This window comes from Schistocerca nitens, chromosome 2 (genome assembly GCF_023898315.1).
Source record: "Schistocerca nitens isolate TAMUIC-IGC-003100 chromosome 2, iqSchNite1.1, whole genome shotgun sequence".
In the NCBI taxonomy this organism is placed as follows: domain Eukaryota; kingdom Metazoa; phylum Arthropoda; class Insecta; order Orthoptera; family Acrididae; genus Schistocerca; species Schistocerca nitens.
In genome coordinates this window covers 300,821,932-300,844,422 of record NC_064615.1, presented here as the reverse complement: position 1 = coordinate 300,844,422, position 22,491 = coordinate 300,821,932, and the positions used below count along the sequence as shown (strand labels likewise).

The following is a 22,491-nucleotide window of genomic DNA, read 5'->3' as shown; positions in this document are numbered from 1 at the left end:
TTTGATTATCAAATACGCCGGGAGAAACTCAAGAATCACAGTCACTGATAGTTCCGATGTTGAAATATACCTTTGTCACATTCAATGTTCATAACTACATAAGCTCTCAGTTATTCTGGCTGATTATCATGTTGCATTTAATCCAATAATCCAATGTACACATTGGTTTGGTGTCTCACACAGATTAAAGGGGCGATATGTTTCCACTGATACTTAAAAGAGTTCCACAAATTATCACAAACCATAAGCTAAATATTCATGTTCAATTAAAAATGTTTTTACACACACACACACACACACACACACACACACACAGAAAACCACTCACTCCCTCACTTCTCTAAATAACAGTTCCATAGTATCATTTTAATCTTTACATGTTGTTGTTGTTGTTGTGGTCTTCAGTCCTGAGACTGGTTTGATGCAGCTCTCCATGCTACTCTATCCTGTGCAAGCTTCTTCATCTCCCAGTACCTACTGCTACCTACATCCTTCTGAATCTGCTTAGTGTATTCATCTCTTGGTCTCCCTCTACGATTTTTACCCTCCACACTGCCCTCCAATGCTAAATTTGTGATCCCTTGATGCCTCAAAACATGTCCTACCAACCGATCCCTTCTTCTAGTCAAGTTGTGCCACAAACTTCTCTTCTCCCCAATCCTATTCAATACCTCCTCATTAGTTACGAGATCTACCCACCGTATCTTCAGCATTCTTCTGTAGCACCACATTTCGAAAGCTTCTATTCTCTTCTTGTCCAAACTGGTTATCGTCCATGTTTCACTTCCATACATGGCTACACTCCATACAAATACTTTCAGAAACGACTTCCTGACATTTAAATCTATACTCGATGTTAACAAATTTTTCTTCTTCAGAAACGATTTCCTTGCCATTGCCAGTCTACATTTTATATCCTCTCTACTTCGACCATCATCAGTTCTTTTACTCCCTAAATAGCAAAACTCCTTTACTACTTTAAGTGTCACATTTCCTAATCTAATCCCCTCAGCATCACCCGATTTAATTTGACTACATTCCATTATCCTCGTTTTGCTTTTGTTGATGTTCATCTTATATCCTCCTTTCAAGACACTGTCCATTCCGTTCAACTGCTCTTCTGAGTCCTTTGCTGTCTCTGACAGAATTACAATGTCATTGGCGAACCTCAAAGTTTTTACTTCTTCTCCATGAATTTTAATACCTACTCCGAATTTTTCTTTTGTTTCCTTTACTGCTTGCTCAATATACAGATCGAATAACATCGGGGAGAGGCTACAACCCTGTCTCACTCCCTTTCCAACCACTGCTTCCCTTTCATGCCCCTCGACTCTTATAACTGCCATCTGGTTTCTGTACAAATTGTAAATATCCTTTCGCTCCCTGTATTTTACCCCTGCCACCTTCAGAATTTGAAAGAGAGTATTCCAGTTAACGTTGTCAAAAGCTTTCTCTAAGTCTACAAATGCTAGAAACGTAGGTTTGCCTTTTCTTAATCTTTCTTCTAAGATAAGTCGTAAGGTTAGTATTGCCTCACGTGTTCCAACATTTCTACGGAATCCAAACTGATCTTCCCCGAGGTCCGCTTCAACCAGTTTTTCCATTCATCTGTAAAGAATTCACGTTAGTATTTTGCAGCTGTGACTTATTAAACTGATAGTTCGGTAATTTTCACATCTGTCAACACCTGCTTTCTTTGGGATTGGAATTATTATATTCTTCTTGAAGTCTGTGGGTATTTCGCCTGTCTCATACATCTTGCTCACCAGATGGTAGAGTTTTGTCATGACTGGTTCTCCCAAGGCCATCAGTAGTTCTAATGGAATGTTGTCTACTCCCGGGGCCTTGTTTCGACACAGGTCTTTCAGTGCTCTGTCAAACTCTTCTTCACGCAGTATCTTATCTCCCATTTCATCTTCATCTACATCCTCTTCCATTTCCATAATATTGTCCTCAAGTACATCGCCCTTGTATAAACCCTCTATATACTCCTTCCACCTTTCTGCCTTCCCTTCTTGATATTCATACAAGTGGTTCTCTTCTCTCCAAAGGTCTCTTTAATTTTCCTGTAGGCAGTATCTATCTTACCCCTAGTGAGACAAGCCTCTACATCCTTACATTTGTCCTCTAGCCACCCTGCTTAGCCATTTTGCACTTCCTGTTGATCTCATTTTTGAGACGTTTGTATTCCTTTTTGCCTGCTTCATTTACTGCATTTTTATATTTTCTCCTTTCATCAATTAAATTCAATATTTCTTCTGTTACCCAAGGATTTCTATTAGCCCTCATCTTTTTACCTACTTGATCCTCTGCTGCCTTCACTACTTCATCCCTCAGAGCTACCCATTCTTCTTCTACTGTATTTCTTTCCCCCATTCCTGTCAATTGTTCCCTTATGCTCTTCCTGAAACTCTCTACAACCTCTGGTTTTTTCAGTTTATCCAGGTCCCATCTCCTTAAATTCCCACCTTTTTGCAGTTTCTTCAGTTTCAATCTGCAGTTCATAACCAATACATTGTGGTCAGAATCCACATCTGCCCCTGGAAATGTCTTACAATTTAAAACCTGGTTCCTAAATCTCTGTCTTACCATTATATAATCTATCTGATACCTTTTTGTATCTCCAGGATTCTTCCATGTATACAACCTTCTTTTATGATTCTTGAACCAAGTGTTAGCTATGATTAAGTTATGCTCTGTGCAAAATTCTACAAGGCGGCTTCCTCTTTCATTTCTTCCCCCCCAATCCATATTCACCTACTATGTTTCCTTCTCTCCCTTTTCCTACTGATGAATTCCAGTCACCCATGACTATTAAATTTTCGTCTCCCTTCACTACCTGAATAATTTCTTTTATCTCGTCATACATTTCATCAATTTCTTCATCATCTGCAGAGCTAGTTGGCATATAAACTTGTACTACTGTAGTAGGCGTGGGCTTCGTGTCTATCTTGGCCACAATAATGCGTTCACTATGCTGTTTGTAGTAGCTAACCCGCACTCCTATTTTTTTATTCATTATTAAACCTACTCCTGCATTACCCCTATTTGATTTTGTATTTATAACCCTGTAATGACCTGACCAAAAGTCTTGTTCCTCCTGCCACCGTACTTCACTAATTCCCACTATATCTAACTTTAATCTATCCATTTCCCTTTTTAAATTTTCTAACCTACCTGCCTGATTAAGGGATCTGACATTCCACGCTCTGATCCGTAGAACGCCAGTTTTCTTTCTCCTGATAACGATATCCTCTTGAGTAGTCCCCGCCCGGAGATCCGAATGGGGGATATTTTACCTCCGGAATATTTTACCCAAGAGGACGCCATCATCATTTAATCATGCAGTAAAGCTGCATGTCCTCGGGAAAATTTACGGCTGTAGTTTCCCCTTGCTTTCAGCCAATCTTTACATAGCTGGAGAAGAGAAAATAATAATAATAATAATAATAATAATTCTGAAGCAAACTACATTCTGCTCATGTTTTATCCTTTCAAGTAATGAAGATGGAATGGTGTGCATAACACTACACATCAGTCAAGACAAACTGCTCACTTGTACCATCCCATGTTTTTAGACACTAGAGCAAAATCTAGATCTAAGAATCTTAAATTATTCTTGTTATGGAGTAATTAAATCATCAGTTCCTGTAACATTAGGGAACTGTGAACTATTGGATGAAATTAAACTAACATTTGCTCAGTTTACTGAGCCTACAAATTCTCAAATAAAAGCAAAAAAAATTATTTAATTACTTTAAAAAATGATAATTCCTCTCCTGGAGATTCCTTATCACAAATAAAATTCATGTAACACGGAGTATTAATTTTTACTTAGGAAATCCATTTCAGGGAAAAGCATTCATTAATGACATTACACAACAATAGGAATCTATTTTCTAAGCTGAAGGACAAAATTTGAAAAACTGCACATATTAATACAACTTGTGTAATATAAAAGTATAAATCACTAGTGTGTAGGTTGACACATATCACAGTTATTCCTCATTTATTGAAACAAAAGTTCACAAAAGGTCTGTGAAGAAATCTCTGTCATCCACTCATGAACTCATGAATAAGATTCATGCAAGTCTTTTTTTTTTTTTTTTTTTTTTAAGGTCCATTGTAACATCCTCATAATCTCATCATTGACAGGCTTCCATTGGGGCCAGGAAATTGAGTATAAAGTATGGCAGGAAGTCTGGTAAGAAAACACCTCTATATGGTATATGCAGCCTTTAGTTATGCCTGGCTGTTCTTCAAAAACTTTAGAATTTTGCACTAGGAAATTTGCCAATTGCTGCCCCTGTGACGTATTAAGCTCAGTGATTTCTGTGACAGGAACATTTCGGGTTTTGGAGTGTTGATCATAGACAAGATGAAGCTGGTTTCATATACGGTATCTTCAGTGACTCTCATCTTGCTTCGTTCATTCATTCAGATTGTAGCTCTATGAATCCAGAATAAGATGTGGCCCACCGAAAAGTTGAACTTTGTTTCCTTTTCCTAGAAAGAGCTCAGTCCCAACGTCTAATTTACAATTAATCCATTAAGAACTAGGAACTTGCATGCATCCACTACATTCCCTACTGAAATTCATCATCTTTGTCTGCACTCTTATGCTCCTGGATTTTGTGCCATTAGCTCCAATAACCTTACAATTGCTAACCTGGAATATAGGTAACTTCTTCTGCTCCATTATTTTTTGAAGAAAACTTGGCAACACCACATTTACAGAAGCTCTGGCATCTACCATGGCCCTGATCATTTATTGTGGTACCATGGGAAAATTCTCGTCACGTTTGTATATATCTGCAGAGAGTTCTTGTTGAAGTCTTCATTATATCTAAAAAAAACTTATGGCTAGTAACTATCCACATTTCCAATGCCACCTTCCTGGACTTTGATCTTCACCTCTTGATGGATTCATTCCGTACCTGTGTCCATAACAAGCTAACTAACTATCAACAGCACCTGCATTTTGGCAACTGCATCCCCTTCCATCTGCAGTAATTTTTATGCTGAAGATCTCACAGAGGCTTTCCAGGCAGGTACTACTCTCCACACTTGGTCCACAAACAGATTTTCCATACCATATCCTCACTTACACCTAATCGTTCCACCAGCCCAAGAAGGAGCTGCAAAGGAGTGTCCTCCTCATCACACAATTTCACCCCAGGCTGGAGCAACTGAACCATATGCTTCAAGAGAGCTTTGACTTTCAATCACTGTTTCCATAAATGAAGGGCATCCTACATCTCACCCATCCTAAAGTGGTATTCTGCTGCCCACCCAATGTACAAAACATCCTGGTCCATACTTATGCCATTCTCACTCCTACCCCCTTGCCATACGAATCATATCCCTGTGGAAGATCCAGTAGCAAGACCTGCCGAATTTGCCTGCTCAGCGTATTCCAATTTAGTCCTATCACAGGTGTATCTTATCCCATTGGTAGCAGGGACACTTTTGAAAGTAGCCATGTTGTACACTGGCTCTACTGCAAGTTCTTCACAGCATTTTATATGGGCATGGCCACCGCCTACCTATCCACCAGAATGGGTGGACACTGCCACACTTTAACAAAGAACAGAGTTAACAAACCAGTGGCAGGACATACTGCTGAGCTCAACATGCTCACGTTCAATGGTTACTTCACAACCTATGGCATCTAGAACCTACCCAGAGCACCAGCTGTGGAGATAGGAGCTATTCTTGCAACCTACCCTTTGCTCCCTGAATCCTCCTGGACACAGTCTCTGCTAACTCACTGCATTCATGCACTCAGGCCCTCGACCCAACAGTCTCCCTTTCTTCTGTCCTTTCACCACCACCCAATCCACGCCTTCAAGTGCTCATCATTGTGCACTGCATGAAATCTTTGGTTCTGGTGCCTCTGTGTCTTAATCGATAACCTGTACGCTAGCTGCCTCCCTGTGAGCTGTCAGGTACTGCACCTAACCTCCTCCTCCTGCTAGCTGCCTCTTCCTCCCTCTACCCACCCCACCCGACACAATGCCTCACATCGGTCTTATTGCTAAACTGCAATCCTGACATTGTGTGTTCAGCCAGCACAATGTATGTAGCCAGTTTTAATTATTTTTATGTGCACCTGACAGCAACTCCACATTTCTACTATTTGGTGAATGGTCTCCTAGACTCCAAAATTATTTACATTCTGCCAGAACTTTTTGTTTTATGAGTATAAAATTTGTCAGTTACTGATTACATGCCATCACATTGCTGCAGTGTAAAGCCATTGGCTATAGAGGTAGACAGTATTTTGACATTATGTGATTGCGTAAAGGTTGTTGCTTAAGTCATTTTCTGCATTTAAAGGTTTAAATAGAATGTGGTTTTTTTAAGTTTCGGCAATTGTATCTTCTTCTGCCCATCTTCGCAAAGTGAGATACACATTACATTACATCACATCACAGCACATCATGTTGTGTTAATACAGGTAGATGATGAATTAGTAGCTTTATTTTCTTCCATACATGGAAAATAATTTAACTGTTACAAGAGGATGAGGGACCAACAGTCTTGCCACAGTGGAAACACCAGTTCCCATCAGATCACTGAAGTTAAACTCTGTCAGGCTTGGTTAGCACTTGGTTGGATTTCTGTCTGGTTTGTCAAGAGCTTTTGTCAAGCAGGGCACACTCAGTCCTTGTGAGGCCAGTTGAGGAGCTACTTGGTTGAGAAGTAGCGTCTCCGGTCATGAAACCTGAGAACGGTCGGGAGAGTGGTGTGTTGACTCCGTTGACCCTGTGTCTCTCCATATCCGCTTCCAGTGATGCCTACCGGCTGAGGACGATACAGCTGTTGGTCAGTATTGTTGGGCCTTCTGAGGTCTGTCTGGATGGGGTTAGCTGGTTAGTTAAAAGGATGAGAGTGGTGGGAAGTTCTCTATTGTAAACAGAGATAAAATATAATTACTACAATTTTGTGCAGAAGTCTAAAGGTGATTTTGCTCATAGTGATAGGAAGTTTTGGTACAAAATGATATGTGGCCAGAAATTTTTTTACACCACACTGGTGAGAGAACCTGTGTAGTGCAATGAGTGTAGAACTTATATTAGCATACATTTATGTATCCATTATCAGGCAAATATAATTAACAATTAGAGTATAATATAAAGTAATAATATAGTTCATAATTACTCTTTTTTGTGTAATACACCCATTACATTAGCTTACTATTTCACTCCGTTATATTGGACAATGAAGTAATCTTTCCTTCAGTGAAAGATGGTTTTAGTTATTTAGAGAAATATTGTGACCTTTTTTTATGTTTAACAGTACAAGGCATAACAAGATTTTGAATGTAATTTGCATTGGAGATATGTGAACATATCACAATTGATCACGTGTTCTGTAAATAATGTACACTACTGGCCATTAAAATTGCTACACCATGAATATGATGTGTTACAGATGCAAAATTTAACAGACAGGGAGAAGATGCTGTGATATACAAATGATTAGCTTTTCAGAGCATTCACACAAGGTTGGTGCCGGTGGCGACACCTACAACGTGCTGACATGACGAAAGTTTCCAACTGATTTCTCATACACAAACAGCAGTTGGACGGCTTTGCCTGGTGAAACGTTGTTGTGATGCCTCGTGTAAGGAGGAGAAATGCATACCATCACGTTTCTGACTTTGATAAAGGTCGGATTGTAGCCTATCGCGATTGCAGTTTATCGTATCGCGACACTACTGTTCGCGTTGGTCGAGATCCAATGACTGGTAGCAGAATATGGAAGCGGTGGGTTCAGGAGGGTAATACGGAACGCCGTGCTGGATCCCAATGGCCTCGTATCACTAGCACTCGAGATGACAGGCATTTTATCCACATGGCTGTAACGGATTTTGCAGCCATGTCTCAATCCCTGAGTCAACAGATGGGGATGTTTGCAAGACAACAACCATCTGCACGAACAGTTCGATGATGTTTGCAGCAGCATGGACTATCAGCTCGTAGACCATGGCTGCAGTTACCCTTGACAGTGCATCACAGACAGGAGCACCTGCGATGGTGTACTCAACGACAAACCTGGGTGCACAAATGGCAAAACATCATTTTTTCGGATGACTCCAGGTTCTGTTTACAGCATCATGATGCTCGCATCCATGTTTGGCGACATTGCAATAAACGCACATTGGAAGTGTGTATTCATCATTGCCATACTGGCATATCACCCGGTGTGATGGTATGGGGTGCCATTGTTTACACGTCTCGGTCACCTCTTGTTCGAATTGACAGCACTTTGAACAGTGGACGTTACATTTCAGATGTGTTACGACCCGTGGCTCTACCCTTCATTCGATCCCTGCGAAACCCTACATTTCAGCAGGATAATGCACGACTGCACGTTGCAGGCCCCGTATGGGCTTTTCTGGATACAGAAAATGTTCGACTGCTGTCCTGGCCAGCACATTCTTCAGATCTCTCACCAATTGAAAACATCTGGTCAATGGTGGCCGAGCAACTGGCTCGTCACAATACGCCAGTCTTTACTCTTGATGAACTGTGGTATTGCGTAGAAGCTGCATGGGCAGCTGTACCAGTACACGCCATCCAAGCTCTCAGACTCAAAGCCCAGGTGTATCAAGGCCGTTATTACGGCCAGAGGTGGTTGTTCTGGGTACTGATTTCTCAGGATCTATGCACTCAAATTGCGTGAAAATGTAATCACACGTCAGTTCTAGTATAATATATTTGTCCAATGAATACCCATTTATCATCTGCATTTCTTCTTGGTGTAGCAATTTTAATGGCCAGTAGTGTAATAAAATATTTACTTCTTATGCAGATATTAAATAATTGGCGTGGGGTGAGTAGGGCTCGTGCACTGAGGGTTCTGTACAAACTTAATTATGTGTATAGAAAGTTCATCCATTCTGGGAATTCACAGTCTCAACCATTTTTGCCTGTTATTGACACTGATACTGGCAAGATCCAGGGATTCCATGACTTCGAAAATGTTTTAATTTCAATAATATAAATGTGACATAATGTCATGCAAAAGGCAGGTGACCATTATTATTATAATCAGTAGTTTTCCATTCAGGCTGACTGCATTGAGGAAGGTAAAAGTCAAACACCAGGCAAGAAATGACTTTATTGCTCATATGATGCATTTCAGAATTTATCCATCATTAGGTATCCAGAAGTGATTGCTGCACGTAGATATGGCATTTCAAGTTGTATGTGAAACAAACATTCATAGACTGTGTTCATGGACATCTGATGATGGACAGATTCTGAAGTGTATCACACGAGCAATAAAGTCATTCCTTGCCTGATGTTTGACTTTCACCATTATGACACAGTCAGCCTGAATGCAGAACTACTGACTGTTTTAATTTCAAGTTGGGCATCAGACAACAAATGACAAAAGAAATACTTTTTTCATGTGATATAATTACAAATTAAAAATTTTCAGATGTTTTCCTTTACTTATACTGTTAAAAAAAGGTACTTCTTGCCAAATTTCATCATTGTTGATCAACAGGAAGACTCTTATAGCTTTTGATGACTGAATTTATGAGTATCAAATTATGTGACATGAATGACTGTACCTTTTGATTACATTGACTTAAAAGCTTATGTTTATTATACTGTCAAGGGATCATAGACCTTAATGTGACATAAATTTCAACTTGATACTGTTCTTGAGAAAAAGGGTGTCTTAACTGACAGATGAACAGTCAAGTCAGTCTGATAACACAACATGCCAGAAATTTTTTTTTTTCCGTGTGAAATAATTACAAACTTACAGTTTTTGGACTTTTTTCCTTTGGTGGTACTGTGAAACCGTACTTTTTGCCAAATTTCATGATCCAGGCCAATGGGAAGCACCCTATATGGTTTGATGAGGGAGTTTGTATCTAAATATGTGACCTAAATGGTCATAACTTTTGATAGTACTGACTTAGAAGCTTATATTTATCACACCACAAAGAGCCTATAGACCTTAGTATGTGGCATAAATGTCAACTCGATTCATGTACTCATTGCTGAGAAAAAGGGCCTTAACAAGCAGACTAACAGACAAGAGTCAGATAAGAAATTACAAAAAAAATGTGTGATATAATTACAAATTTACTGTTTTCAGACTTTTTTTCCTTTGGGTGCACTGTGAAATCTTCTGTTTTGTCAAATTTCATGATTCTAGGCCAACAGGAAGTACCCTAGAAGTTTTGATGATTGACTTTTGGAGTATTAAAATATGTGACATTAATTACTGAATCTTTTGATTGCACTAGTTTAGAAGCTTCAATTTTTTACACTAACAAGGTACTATAGACCAGAGTGTGTGACATAAATTTCAGCTTGATACGTGTACCCATTTGTGAGGACAAGGTTTGTTAACAGTCGGATAGACAGACTGATGCCCTGACAACAAAGCAATCCAATAACGGTTCCGTTTATACTGATTGAGGTATGGAACCCTAAAAATTAGCTTTAATCTTTACAAGCACTTGTGATGCCTAAAGTTTTGTGTTTTAATTTTGAGTATAGAGAAGCCTTGAAAGAACAGTGCACATATGAGAATGCAGGCTTTTTCAGTGAATCTCGATGATAAAATCTTCTCAGGTTGACAGCTGTGCCAATGCATCATTCTCTGGCAACGTTTCAGCAAGTTTCTTACTTGCCATTTTCAGGCGAAGTGTCAGGTTCACGTCTCATCCAGGTCTTTATAGCTGCTGGACCACAGGTTTCTCTGCATACATGATGCCAGTCGGACCAATCAAGCACAAGTGGAATCAGTGCGGCAGCAGATGGGGGGGGGGGGGGGGGAAGGAGGGGGAGCTCGTGGCCAGTGGGTCTTGGTGTCTTGTCTCAGCATCTCATCTTGGTGCAGCCTGTTTATTCCATCAATTGCCACTGTGCTACCTCCACTGGTGCACTCTTTCCTATTCTTGCTAATGTTGTGTCTCACACGGTGCTAAATTGGAAGCCACTATCCCAGTTGACCAAGTTATCATTGACTCACAGCTGCACTGTCTCTGTAATAATAGACTCCTAGAAACCATTCACTCTACACATCATCCTGGTTTGTTCCAACTGAAACATGTGTTCTTCACTAAAGCTGTGCTCTGCTACCACAGATTTTGCCTTTTGTCCAAGGCGAACGCTTCTCATGTGTTCAGGGAAGTGTTGTGCGAAGCAACGCTGTGTCTGTCCGATATATCGTTTTCTACATCACATCAAATGCTGTAGAAAGCCAGTGTTCTTAGACCCAGCATATTCCTGATTTTTGCTGGAGGATGGAAGATGGTTTTGGCTTGTTCTTCTCCAGTATCCTGGAAATCTTTGCCGTGAGTGGGCCCACGTACAAGTGGAATGCCAGGCCCTTATTGTCCTCTTCTTCCTTCCTGAAGGTCCTCCTTCTTCTTCTTGGCCAACTTGAGAGTGCATGTAGTCTGTGTTTCAGTGTAGCCATTTTTCTGCAAGGTTTTGTTCAGGTGCTGCATACCAGTAGGTAAACTGTCCTTGTTGCGAATGTCATGATCTCTGCAGACAAGTGTTGTGAACACAGATTTCTGTTGTGCTGGGTAGTGGCAGCTGTTGGTGTTGAGGTACAGGACTGTGTGTGTTTTCTTTCGGTAGTCGAGTGTCACAGTATTCCATATGTTTTTTCCTTTATTATGACATAGAGGAAGGGTAAGCACCCATTTTCTTCTAATTCCATTGTGAACTTGATGTTCTCATGTATGCTGTTCAGATGGTAGAGAATTTTTTTTAGAGTGTCCTCACCGTGTGGCTAGAACATGGAAGTATTGTCCACGCACTGATAAAAGACCTTGGGTTTAAGCGTGCTGTTTCCAAGATGATATCCGCGAAGTATGCCGTGTACAGGTTAGCGATACATGGTGCCAGTGGGGATCCCATAGCAACTCCATCCACCTGTTCATAAAACTTACCCCCGCACTGGGAATACATGGTTGTGAGCACATGCTGGAACAATTCCCACTGTGTCTTCATCGAAATGGCTCTCAAGTAGTTTCAGGGAGTCCTCTAGCGGGTACCCTCTTTCATAACACGAAAGGGCGTGTGGCGTACTTTCTACACGTAGAAAGAATACCTGTCTTTATGTTACCAAGGTAAATATCTGAACAAAATCACAGTTTAATCTTAGTTTAATTAAAGAATGATAAAATAAACTTACATTATATGAGCTAAATCACTGTTTAATTCAAATATAATAAAATGATTCTTCATTATATCGCTCAGTTCCCATGTATGAGAGTTACCCCACAGTAGTGACCCACCTAATGCATTAAACAGAGCATTTGTTTCAGACCCCAGTCAACTGTTTATTTGCTTACTAATTATCTCGTAGACAACACCCTCATTGTGGGATTGTGCTGCTACCTTCTAATCTGAGTCATTTTCTAGCACAGATCACAAATTTTTTCTGAGCTAGTTCGCTGTTTATTTTATATTACTGCTGATCGTTTGGATGTATGACAATACAACTAACCACTATGTTAGCTCAAGAAATAATGAATTAATAGGTACTTGCTCACAATGGTGAAATAACAATGGAACAGTACAAGGCAATGTAATTTGCGGTTGGTGCTCTGTATACATAGGCGTGCCTGTGTCAAGTTTAATTAGAACAGTTTGTGGCTAATTTTAGTTTGTGAAGTTGAAAGAAAAATGCAGTTTGTAATGGAATATATGGATGGAATTCAAATGTTTGTCTGAGATAAAATAATTGCACCACTGACTTCCATTCTTGATAATTAGCTGAAAATTGAACTTTTTAAAAATAATGTTGAGACTGAATTACTCATGGCCTGGTTACATTCGTGGTTTCCTTTTACTAGGCAATATTACTGAAGCTGAAGTTGTGGGGCAGTCAGCCCTTTCACATCTTCCACAAGAGCCGTCTTTGCATTTTAGTCTGGCAAATACCCTGGGCAAGTCTGGCAAATATGAGGAAGCTGAAAAACATTTCCAGCTGGCAATTCATTTTGATACAACTAATGCTTTATATTACTCAAATTTAGGTAAGTGCTAATGTCTTCCCTTATTATATAATCATTGCTACAGTTTTCACACTTGTTCCATCTGTTATTATTAAATTATTACATGGACTTGCCCTCATTCATTAACTCCATCAGTTTTTCTAGTTCAGTTTTACGGTTTAGAAATGAGCAACAGCAAGGTGAAACTTATAAAGATGTAAAAAGTCTCTTAGAGGCTAGAAAAAATATAGTAAGTGAGAAATTCCCTACATCTGATGTGTTCAACAAACATTGTGTTCTGAATATAGTTTCAAAGAGAGTTCATTCTTATACATTTTGCCAAATTTATTAAAGTGATTGTAAGGTGATTATAAGTTAAAGAATGATGTTACAAATTCCATATGACACTGCATTAAAAAAGATGTCTTTTATCTCATCATAAAACTGAGAATGACTCACTTTTGTAAATGACAAAAAATGAGAATAATTTTGAGAATCTTTTTAGAAACAAAATTGTTAAGCATAAAATAGAGAATCATCTGTGCTAATATAACTCTCACTTTTAAGTTGGCAGTGTTGATTGACATGTAGAAGATTTTTCAATTTTACACCCAGAAGAGCCTTGGAAGTAAAATTTGGTGAAATAGTAGAACTATATTTTTTTAAAATTTCTTTTATCAGTTTTCAGAACTTGTATCATCATCATGGTATCTGTAGATTATTATGCTGTAGCTCTGTTTAAATTTTTTAAATTTTCTGTTCAAGCTTGACATGTGTCAACTGATTATTTATCCATTTTTTTTTAATCACTGCTGCATTACTTTTCATCTGTATATTCATAGCACTGTAATTCTGCCAGAGACAGCAAAGGACTTGGAAGAGCAGCTGAACAGAATGGATAGGGTCTTGAAAGGTTATAAGGTGAACAAAAGTAAAAAAGAAGGGGGGGGGGGGGGTAATGAAATGTAGTCTAATTAAATCGGGCATTGCTGAGGATTTAGATTAGCAAATGAGACACTAAAAGAAGTAGATGAGTTTTGCTATTTAGGCAACAAAATAACTAATGATGGCCAAAGCAGAAAAGATGTAAACCACAGACTGGCTATAGCAAGGAAAGCATTTCTGAAAAACAGGAATTTGTTAACATCTAATATAAATGTAAATGTTAGGAAGCCTTTTCTGGAAGTATTTATTTGGAGTGTAGCATTGTACAGAAGTGAAATGTGGATGATAAGCAGTTTACACCAGAACAATATAGAAGCCTTTGAAATATGTTGCTACTGAAGAATTCTGAAGATTAGATGGGTGGATAGTGTAATAAAGGAGGTACTGAATAGAATCTGGAATATTAAATAATCAAAAATAAGGTATCAAGGACTAATCAGTATGCCGACCGGTGTGGCCGTGCGGTTCTAGGCGCTTCAGTCTGGAACTGCGTGACCGCTACGGTCGCAGGTTCAAATCCTGCCTCGGGCATGGATGTGCGTGATGTCCTTAGGTTAGTTAGGTTTAAGTAGTTCTAAGTTCTAGGGGACTGATGACCTCAGATGTTAAGTCCCATAGTGCTCAGAGCCATTTTTGAACTAATCAGTATGGTAATAGTTGGAGGTGTGGGGGGTAAAAATTGTGGTTAGGAGGAGCACAATAATCAAGTTCAAATGGATGTAGGTTGCAGTGGTAATTTGGAGATGAAGAGGCTTGCACAGAATAGATCAGTATGGAGAGTTGCATCAAACTAATATTTGGACTGAAGACCACAGTGATGACAACAACAACAACAGTGTAGCGTGGCAGTGGTAGGAGAGGGAACGAAATATTTTTGCTCACAAACTTTTAAGTGTAGCTTTGTAGCTATATTTGACAGTTGTGTTTAATATATTTCCATGTTATTTGATGCTAATTTATTCCATTATGAAACTGTGATACTTGAATGTACTCCATGAATTCATTTTCATTTTGTATTCACATACATATTTCTCCTCAGGAGTTTTATACCATCGCTGGAAGAAGTACCCAAAGGCAGAAACGTTGTATAAAATAGCGCTGGCCATAGACCCTACAATGCAAAGTACAATAGATAATCTGAATGTGGTCCGTACATTTCGTTCAAAACAAGATTATTCACTTGCTAAACAGACAAAAAAGGGAAAGAAAGAGGTAAATACCTGTAATGCTTGACAATGTCATTTTTTTTAATATCAAGAAAAGACTGGATTAATTAATTATGTTCTCATTGTAACTGAATTATTTGTGGAATCAGAAAAGTGATTATTACTGGAGTCCTCACAGTTTGTTATAACAATGAAACATATCTGTTGTCACTGCCCTTGTAGATGTTTCATGCAGTAACCAAATGTGATAATACAAGATTGTCAGTGATAGTATTAGTCTTTTTTATCTGTTTTTATAAATAGTTACAGCTGTGGCTTGCTTTGTTGTGCTGTGGATCCAAATCTTCCTGGAGAACGAGTGTTTGGTTACTAGAAATAAAGGCTGGGATTGTGTTAACCAGTTGTAATGTATTTCCCCTTCCATTCATCCTAATATTGTATATTTTAACACTCACTCAGAGCTAACAACCCAAAAAGTGGCACATAAATTTTGACAAAAGTTCCATCATAAAAAAAATAACAAGGACAAAAGTTCCATAATAATGACAATAATAATTCCATACTGCAACCAGCTATCATCATCTACTGCATCACACACTTGCCATTTATATGCTTCTATCATTACACCCCTCCTCTCCCCCCTCTGCCCTCTACACCCTTTTAAAAAAAATGAAAAAAACAAACAAATACTTGGTGCCACAGGTATGTAGGGGTACTGGAGCTGATACAACAGCCTGCCCTGGTGATAAAAACCTGTGGTTGCTGCACCAGAGTGTCTTCTTCCTGTTCTGAGGTTTTCTCTGCCAAGTGACTGTCTCCTCCACTTGGCGCTGTCGGCAAGTTGTTGCCAGTAGGTGTGTTTGCCTGTTCACATCATAATGTTCCATCCGTACACTGGTAACATGGTTTCAACCATGTCTCTTGCTTCCCATTTATGTCTACTGTAAAAATGTGTCCTTCTTTTTACTGTATGATGAACCACAAAAGGCAGTTGTAGTGGCAGTCACACAGTGTCATCAGGCAGCCAGACAAAGGGGCATGTTTGTAAGTCCCTTCTGTCCCCATGCCTTATGGGTGACACTTCCTATAACTGTCTCATGTGCTCAAATTCTGTTCTCAGCTCTTGCGCAGCTGAGGGTGTCGCTGGTGCTATTAGTTTTCCAGGAATTCACAACCATTCACCATAAAGCAATTGTACCAGTGAATTTAGTATATCTTCCTTCACTGCTGCATGCAAGCCTAATACTACGAGTGGTAATGCCTTGGTTCATGTCACCTTGTAGTACGTAACTGCTGCCCTTAACATACAGTGAAACCTTTCCTGCACCCCGTTACTTGACAGATGGTAACTGGTTGCAGGTAGATGGTTGCAGCCACAGATATTCATTACTTCCATGAAGAGTTGTGACTCGAAGTGATAAAGTTATCTGTCGTGATCAATTGTGGAAATCAGAAATGTGTGAACCAGTCACCAGCTAACACTTTTCCCACAGTTTCCACTGAGACATCTGCTACCAGTGTTGCTTTTGGCCATCTTGTGAAACAGAATGTCAAATCAAACACCTATCTGCCATCTAAATTTCCATATTGTTATTTTTTTGGCTACCAGTTTTTGACAATATACTATCTTCAGGCCCCCTGACCAATGTGTAGGAAGATTCCCACGTTTGGTCCAGTCAAAAATGGGGGTCAGCATTCAATGACTGGTATCTATAGATTTCTACTTGAGACAGTGCTCACTTCCAAAATCACTTGATCACTGCCTCAAGTAGAAATCTATGGATACCAGTTGTTGAATTCTGGACCAAAGGTGGGAGTCTTCCTTCATGTCAGTCAGGGGGCCTGAAGACGGCATTGTATATTGCTGAAATTGGCAGCCCAAAAAATTAACACTATGGAAATTTAGATGGCTGATAGGTGTTACACATGCAGAAAGGTGGCTGAAGCTAAAACTAAATTCAGATGATATTTTTACAAAGGACCTAACCATGTTCATAAAAGATAGATTTTAAATACAGTTGGTGCTGGAGTGTTTACTGCTGTCAGTAGTAGTTTACCTTGTAGTGAAATCAAATTAGACAGTTCCTGTCAGTTAGTATGGGTGGAATTTTTACTTGACAACTGGAATAAATTAATAATTGGTTCCTTTTACCAACCCTCCGACTCAGATTGAAACGTGGCAATGTGCTGTGCAAGAATGACCACACTCCAGATAAGCAATAGTTTTAATAATAATAAACAAGAACTAAAGTTCTGGAGTTTTTAATTAAGCAAGCACCGATTAGAATGCAGCAGGATGGCAGATAGACGGACAGCTAGAGCGGAGGTAGCGTGCTGAAGAGTTACAATAAGAGTCGATACGGGCATGGTAGGCCAGCAACAACATGAAGGTGGAAGGACACAGAAAAGCCATCTCCTTGTGGATGGAGAAGGTGGACTGGTCCAACCAGAGGCTGCCAAAGGGTAAAAAAGTATTTCATTTGAGAAAACTTTAAATTAGAGCAGAGGACCTGAGTAAAATTTGCAGAAGAGTGTAAATCAAAAGTGTATTTCTGCAGAAAGTAATAGGGAAAGTATAAGGTGTCTGTTTTAAGGGCAGAGATGGTGGCTGACATCACGAGTGGTTTAGTGGGGGAGAAGGAGCGCACAGCTCGCCATGGTTGAGGACTAGCGGTTAGACCGGGGAGCAGTACAGATGGCTGGTAGCTGCACTCCCGCAAGATTACCAACAAAGCTTTGCTTTTTGGCAAAATCTGCGTAAGACCGTGACAATGTAATGTTGGCATAGGTGGTGCTGTTATTTTGACTGTGAATGATGTGATATGTGACAGTTACTGAGGTATAGACGCAAATAGTTAATAGAGCAAAGCTTATTGCATGCAACAACACAACAGTCATTGAACACAGTAAGTCAACTGCTGTGCTCACTCCTGCTGTTGCAAATTCTGTTTTTGTTTTCTGCCAATGATCATTATGACCAGTCGGTCATGATCATGCTTATTTTTATGTGGGGTATAAAGTGTAAGTAAAGACTGAGTTCCATGGCATCTAATAATATAAGATCCTAGCCTTGTACACTAAAAGACCTGTGTGGCAGCTGAATGAATGATATTAAAAAGATCAAAATTGGGATTAGCCTGACTGAGACAACAACCAAAGGCAATCAGTATCTGACAATGGTCTTAAACCCACTTTGAGGGGCATATCCATCTGACTGCTATCTGGTTGGTTCTGGCATGCACTCTAAGATTTTGCAACTAGTTTGTAATAAATTGTATCAAAGGATTTTGAGACCATCGAGTCTCTCGAATAAAATTGCTTTTATCAGAGCTGCATTGCATTCTTTAGTAGCACTGGAATTCCTCTCCAAAATCCTAATTGTACATACAATACAGGCCATTAAAATTGCTACACCAAGAAGAAATGCAGGTGAAAAACGGGTATTCATTGGACAAATATATTATACTAGAACTGACGTGTGATTACATTTTCACGCAATTTGGGTGCATAGATCCTGAGAAATCAGTACCCAGAACAACCACCTCTGGCCGTAATAACGGCCTTTATACGCCTGGGCATTGAGTCAAACAGAGGTTGTATGGCGTGTACAGGTACAGCTGCCCATGCAGCTTCAACACGATACTACAGTTCATCAAGAGTAGTGACTGGCGTATTGTGATGAGCCAGTTGCTCGGCCACCATTGACCAGACGTTTTCAATTGGTGAGAGATCTGGAGAATGTGCTCGCTAGGGCAGCAGTCGAACATTTTCTGTATTCAGAAAGCCCGTACAGGAACTGCAACATGCGGTCATCATTATCCTACTGAAATGCAGGGTTTCGCAGGGATTGAATGAAGGGTAGAGCCACGGGTCGTAACACATCTGAAATGTAACATCCACTGTTCAAAGTGCCGTCAATACGAACAAGAGGTGACTGACCAAGACGTGTAACCAATGGCACCCCATACCATCACGCCTGGTGATACGCCAGGATTGCGATGACGAATACACACTTTCAATGTGCGTTCACCGCGAGGTCACCAAACACGGATGCGACCATCATGATGCTGTAAACAGAACCTGGATTCATCCGAAAAAATGACGTTTTGCCATTCGTGCACCCAGGTTTGTCGTTGAGTACACCATCGCAGGTGCTTCTGTCTGTGATGCAGCGTCAAGGGTAACCGCGGCCATGGTCTCCGAGCTGATAGTCCATGCTGCTGCAAACGTCGTCGAACTGTTCGTGCAGATGGTTGTTGTCTTGCAAACGTCCCCATCTGTTGACTCAGGGATCGAGACGTGGCTGCACGATCCATTACAGCCATGTGGATAAGATGCCTGTCATCTCGACTGCTAGTGATACGAGGCCATTGGGATCCAGCACGGCATTCCGTATTACCCTCCTGAACCCACCGATTCCATATTCTGCTGCCAGTCATTGGATCTCGACCAACGCGAGCAGCAGTGTCGTGATACGATAAACTGCAATCGCGATAGGCTACAATTCGACCTTTATCAAAGTCGGAAACATGATGGTACGCACGTCTCCTCCTTACACGAGGAATCACAACAACGTTTCACCAGGCAACGCTGGTCAACTGCTGTTTGTGTATGAGAAATCGGTAGGAAACTTTCGTCATGTCAGCATGTTGTATGTGTCGCCATCGGCGCCAACCTTGTGTGAATGCTCTGAAAAGCTAATCATTTGCATATCACGGCGTCTTCATCCTGTCGGTTAAATTTCGCGTCTGTAACACATCATCTTCGTGTTGTAGCAATTTTAATGGCCAGTAGTGAATTTGCTAAGTCCAGAATCTACTGGGTGCTGAATAACGTATGAGCGGCTGAACTGCAGGTAAGTGCAGGTAAGATTACAGGTCGAGAAAGTGCGGAGACTGACTACGCTGCCACCGCACAGGTAAGTCAAAAAGAGGACCTGCCACACACCCCTGTAAATCTACTACTTACCATAACAGACAGTCCAAGAGGTCCAGTACGATATATGATTTTACACAGAATACACGAAGGAACTTGGCCCCCCTTCTTGCAGCGGTGTACCGTAGGTCTCTAGAAGAGCGTAACGTATCAAAGGATTGGAAAAGGGCACAGGTCATCCCCGTTTTCAAGAAGGGACGTCGAACAGATGTGCAGAACTATAGACCTATATCTCTAACGTCGATCAGTTGTAGAATTTTGGAACACACTTCGAGTATAATGACTTTTCTGGAAACTAGAAATCTACTCTGTAGGAATCAGCATGGGTTTCGGAAAAGACGATCATGTGAAACCCAGCTCGCGCTATTCGTCCACGAGACTCAGAGGGCCATAGACACGGGTTCCCAGGTAGATGCCGTGTTTCTTGACTTCTGCAAGGCGTTCGATACAGTTCTCCACAGTCGTTTAATGAACAAAGTAAGAGCATATGGACTATCAGACCAATTATGTGATTGGATTGAAGAGTTGCTAGATAACAGAACGCAGCATGTCATTCTCAATGGAGAGAAGTCCTCCGAAGTAAGAGTGATTTCAGATGTGCTGCAGTGGAGTATCGTAGGACCGTTGCTATTCACAATATACGAAAATGACCTTGTGGATAACATCGGAAGTTCACTGAGGCTTTTTGCGGATGATGCTGTGGTATATCGAAAAATTGCAACAATGGAAAATTGTACTGAAATGCAGGAGGATCTGCAACGAATTGACGCTTGGTGCAGGGAATGGCAATTGAATCTCAACGTAGACAAGTGTAATGTGCTGCGAATACATAGGAAGAAAGATCCTTTATCATTTAGCTACAATATAGCAGGTCAGCAACTGGAAGCAGTTAATTCCATAAATTATCTGGGACTGGGAGTAGCCATTAGGAGTGATTTAAAATGGAATGATCATAAAAGTTGATCGTCTGTAAAGCAGATGCCAAACTGAGATTCACTGGAAGAACCCTAAGGAAATGCAATCCGAAAACAAAGGAAGTAGGTTACAGTACACTTGTTCGCCCACTGCTTGAGTATTGCTTACCAGTGTGGGATCCGTACCAGATAGGGTTGATAGAAGAGATAGAGAAGATCCAATGGAGAGCAGCACGCTTCGTTACAGGATCATTTAGTTTGCAGGAGAGACGCTCAGTAGCTCGGTACGGACTTTTGTTGAAGTTCCGAGAACATACCTTCACCGAGGAGTCAAGCAGTATATTGCTCCCTCCTACGTATATCTCACGAAGAGACCATGAGGATAAAAGCAGAGAGATTAGAGCCCACACAGAGGCATACCGACAATCCTTCTTTCCACGAACAATACGAGACTGGAATAGAAGGGAGAACCGATAGAGGTACTCAGGGTACCCTCCGCCACACACCATCAGGTCGCTTGCGGAGTATGGATGTAGATGTAGATGTAGAAGTTAGGGCTTGTCATTCTCCAGAGGATGTTACAAAGTGGTGCATAGGCCTAGGGAAGTGTTACAAAATTGTGTGATCGGCCTTGAAACGAGTAAACGGAGATGCATCACCTACTAGTACGAAGTATTTTATGCAAAAGTATAAGCGTTATAGGAGGATATTGCACTGTAAGTAATTGCAGCAGCAGAGTGGCTCGGTAGTTTGGCTTGCGCGCTTAGTACATGGTGACAATACCGGTCGAAAAGGGTTGCGTAGTAGCCTTGAATTGGGCGCACTTTGCGTAAGCAGGCGCCCGCAGTCTGTTAAGCTTTGCTGGGAATGATGAACAGCCGCGCAAAGAGGAATGGCGCCAGCGCATGGTGGAAGCAGAAGACCAGTGGACAACAGACCACATGAGGGTGAAGACGGTGCAGAAGCTCCGCACAAAGAGGACGGCGGGGCATGCAGCAAACAGGCAGTACGTCGGAAAAATTGTCGAAAGCTAAGAAACCAAAAGCTATACCAACTGTTGAACAGCGTGTTCACTTTAGAAAAGAGAATGGCTGTGCAGGATAAAAGTAGCATAGCAGGGAAAGCCAAAGGTGATACTGAGGAGGTTGTTAAAATTAGGGAATTAGACAGTGCAGAGGTGTTTAGCCCCGATCTGCATTGAACGAGAATTTTATTGGTGGTTGATAGGAAAGTAGAGACCGAACAGAGAAAAGAGGTGCCGTTATTAACTTCAGTGATTCAATCTCTGAAGGGGTTGAGGCGACTCAAGGCAGGTCAAAATCAGTAGTAGACCAGATGATTTCGGCAGTACCAAGGGAAGAGAAAAATGTCTTCTTGCTGTCACTTCTTGCAGCCTTGACGCAATTTCAGGAAGAAATCAGTAAAGATATTAAGCAAGGTAATGAACAAGTAAACTCCAGTATTGCATTGGAAGTGTCGAATTTGCATAAGGAGGTGAAGAAATACATCGCGGAGCAGTTCACCCGGTGTAAATTGAAATTGG

The 22,491-nt window shown here is 40.6% G+C and overlaps 1 protein-coding gene across 1 annotated transcript in view; it reads left to right on the top strand.

Annotated features, from left to right (window-relative positions):
- Positions 1–15,496, top strand: part of LOC126236055 (protein O-mannosyl-transferase TMTC4-like) — a 133,575-nt gene extending 118,079 nt beyond the window's left edge. Inside the window, exons 12-13 of the mRNA XM_049945095.1 lie at positions 12,848–13,030; positions 14,973–15,496. Of these exons, the coding sequence (XP_049801052.1) occupies positions 12,848–13,030; positions 14,973–15,166 (377 nt within the window). The 3' untranslated portion in view covers positions 15,167–15,496. The remainder of the gene's footprint in view (positions 1–12,847; positions 13,031–14,972) is intronic.
- The last annotated feature ends 6,995 nt before the right edge of the window (positions 15,497–22,491 follow it).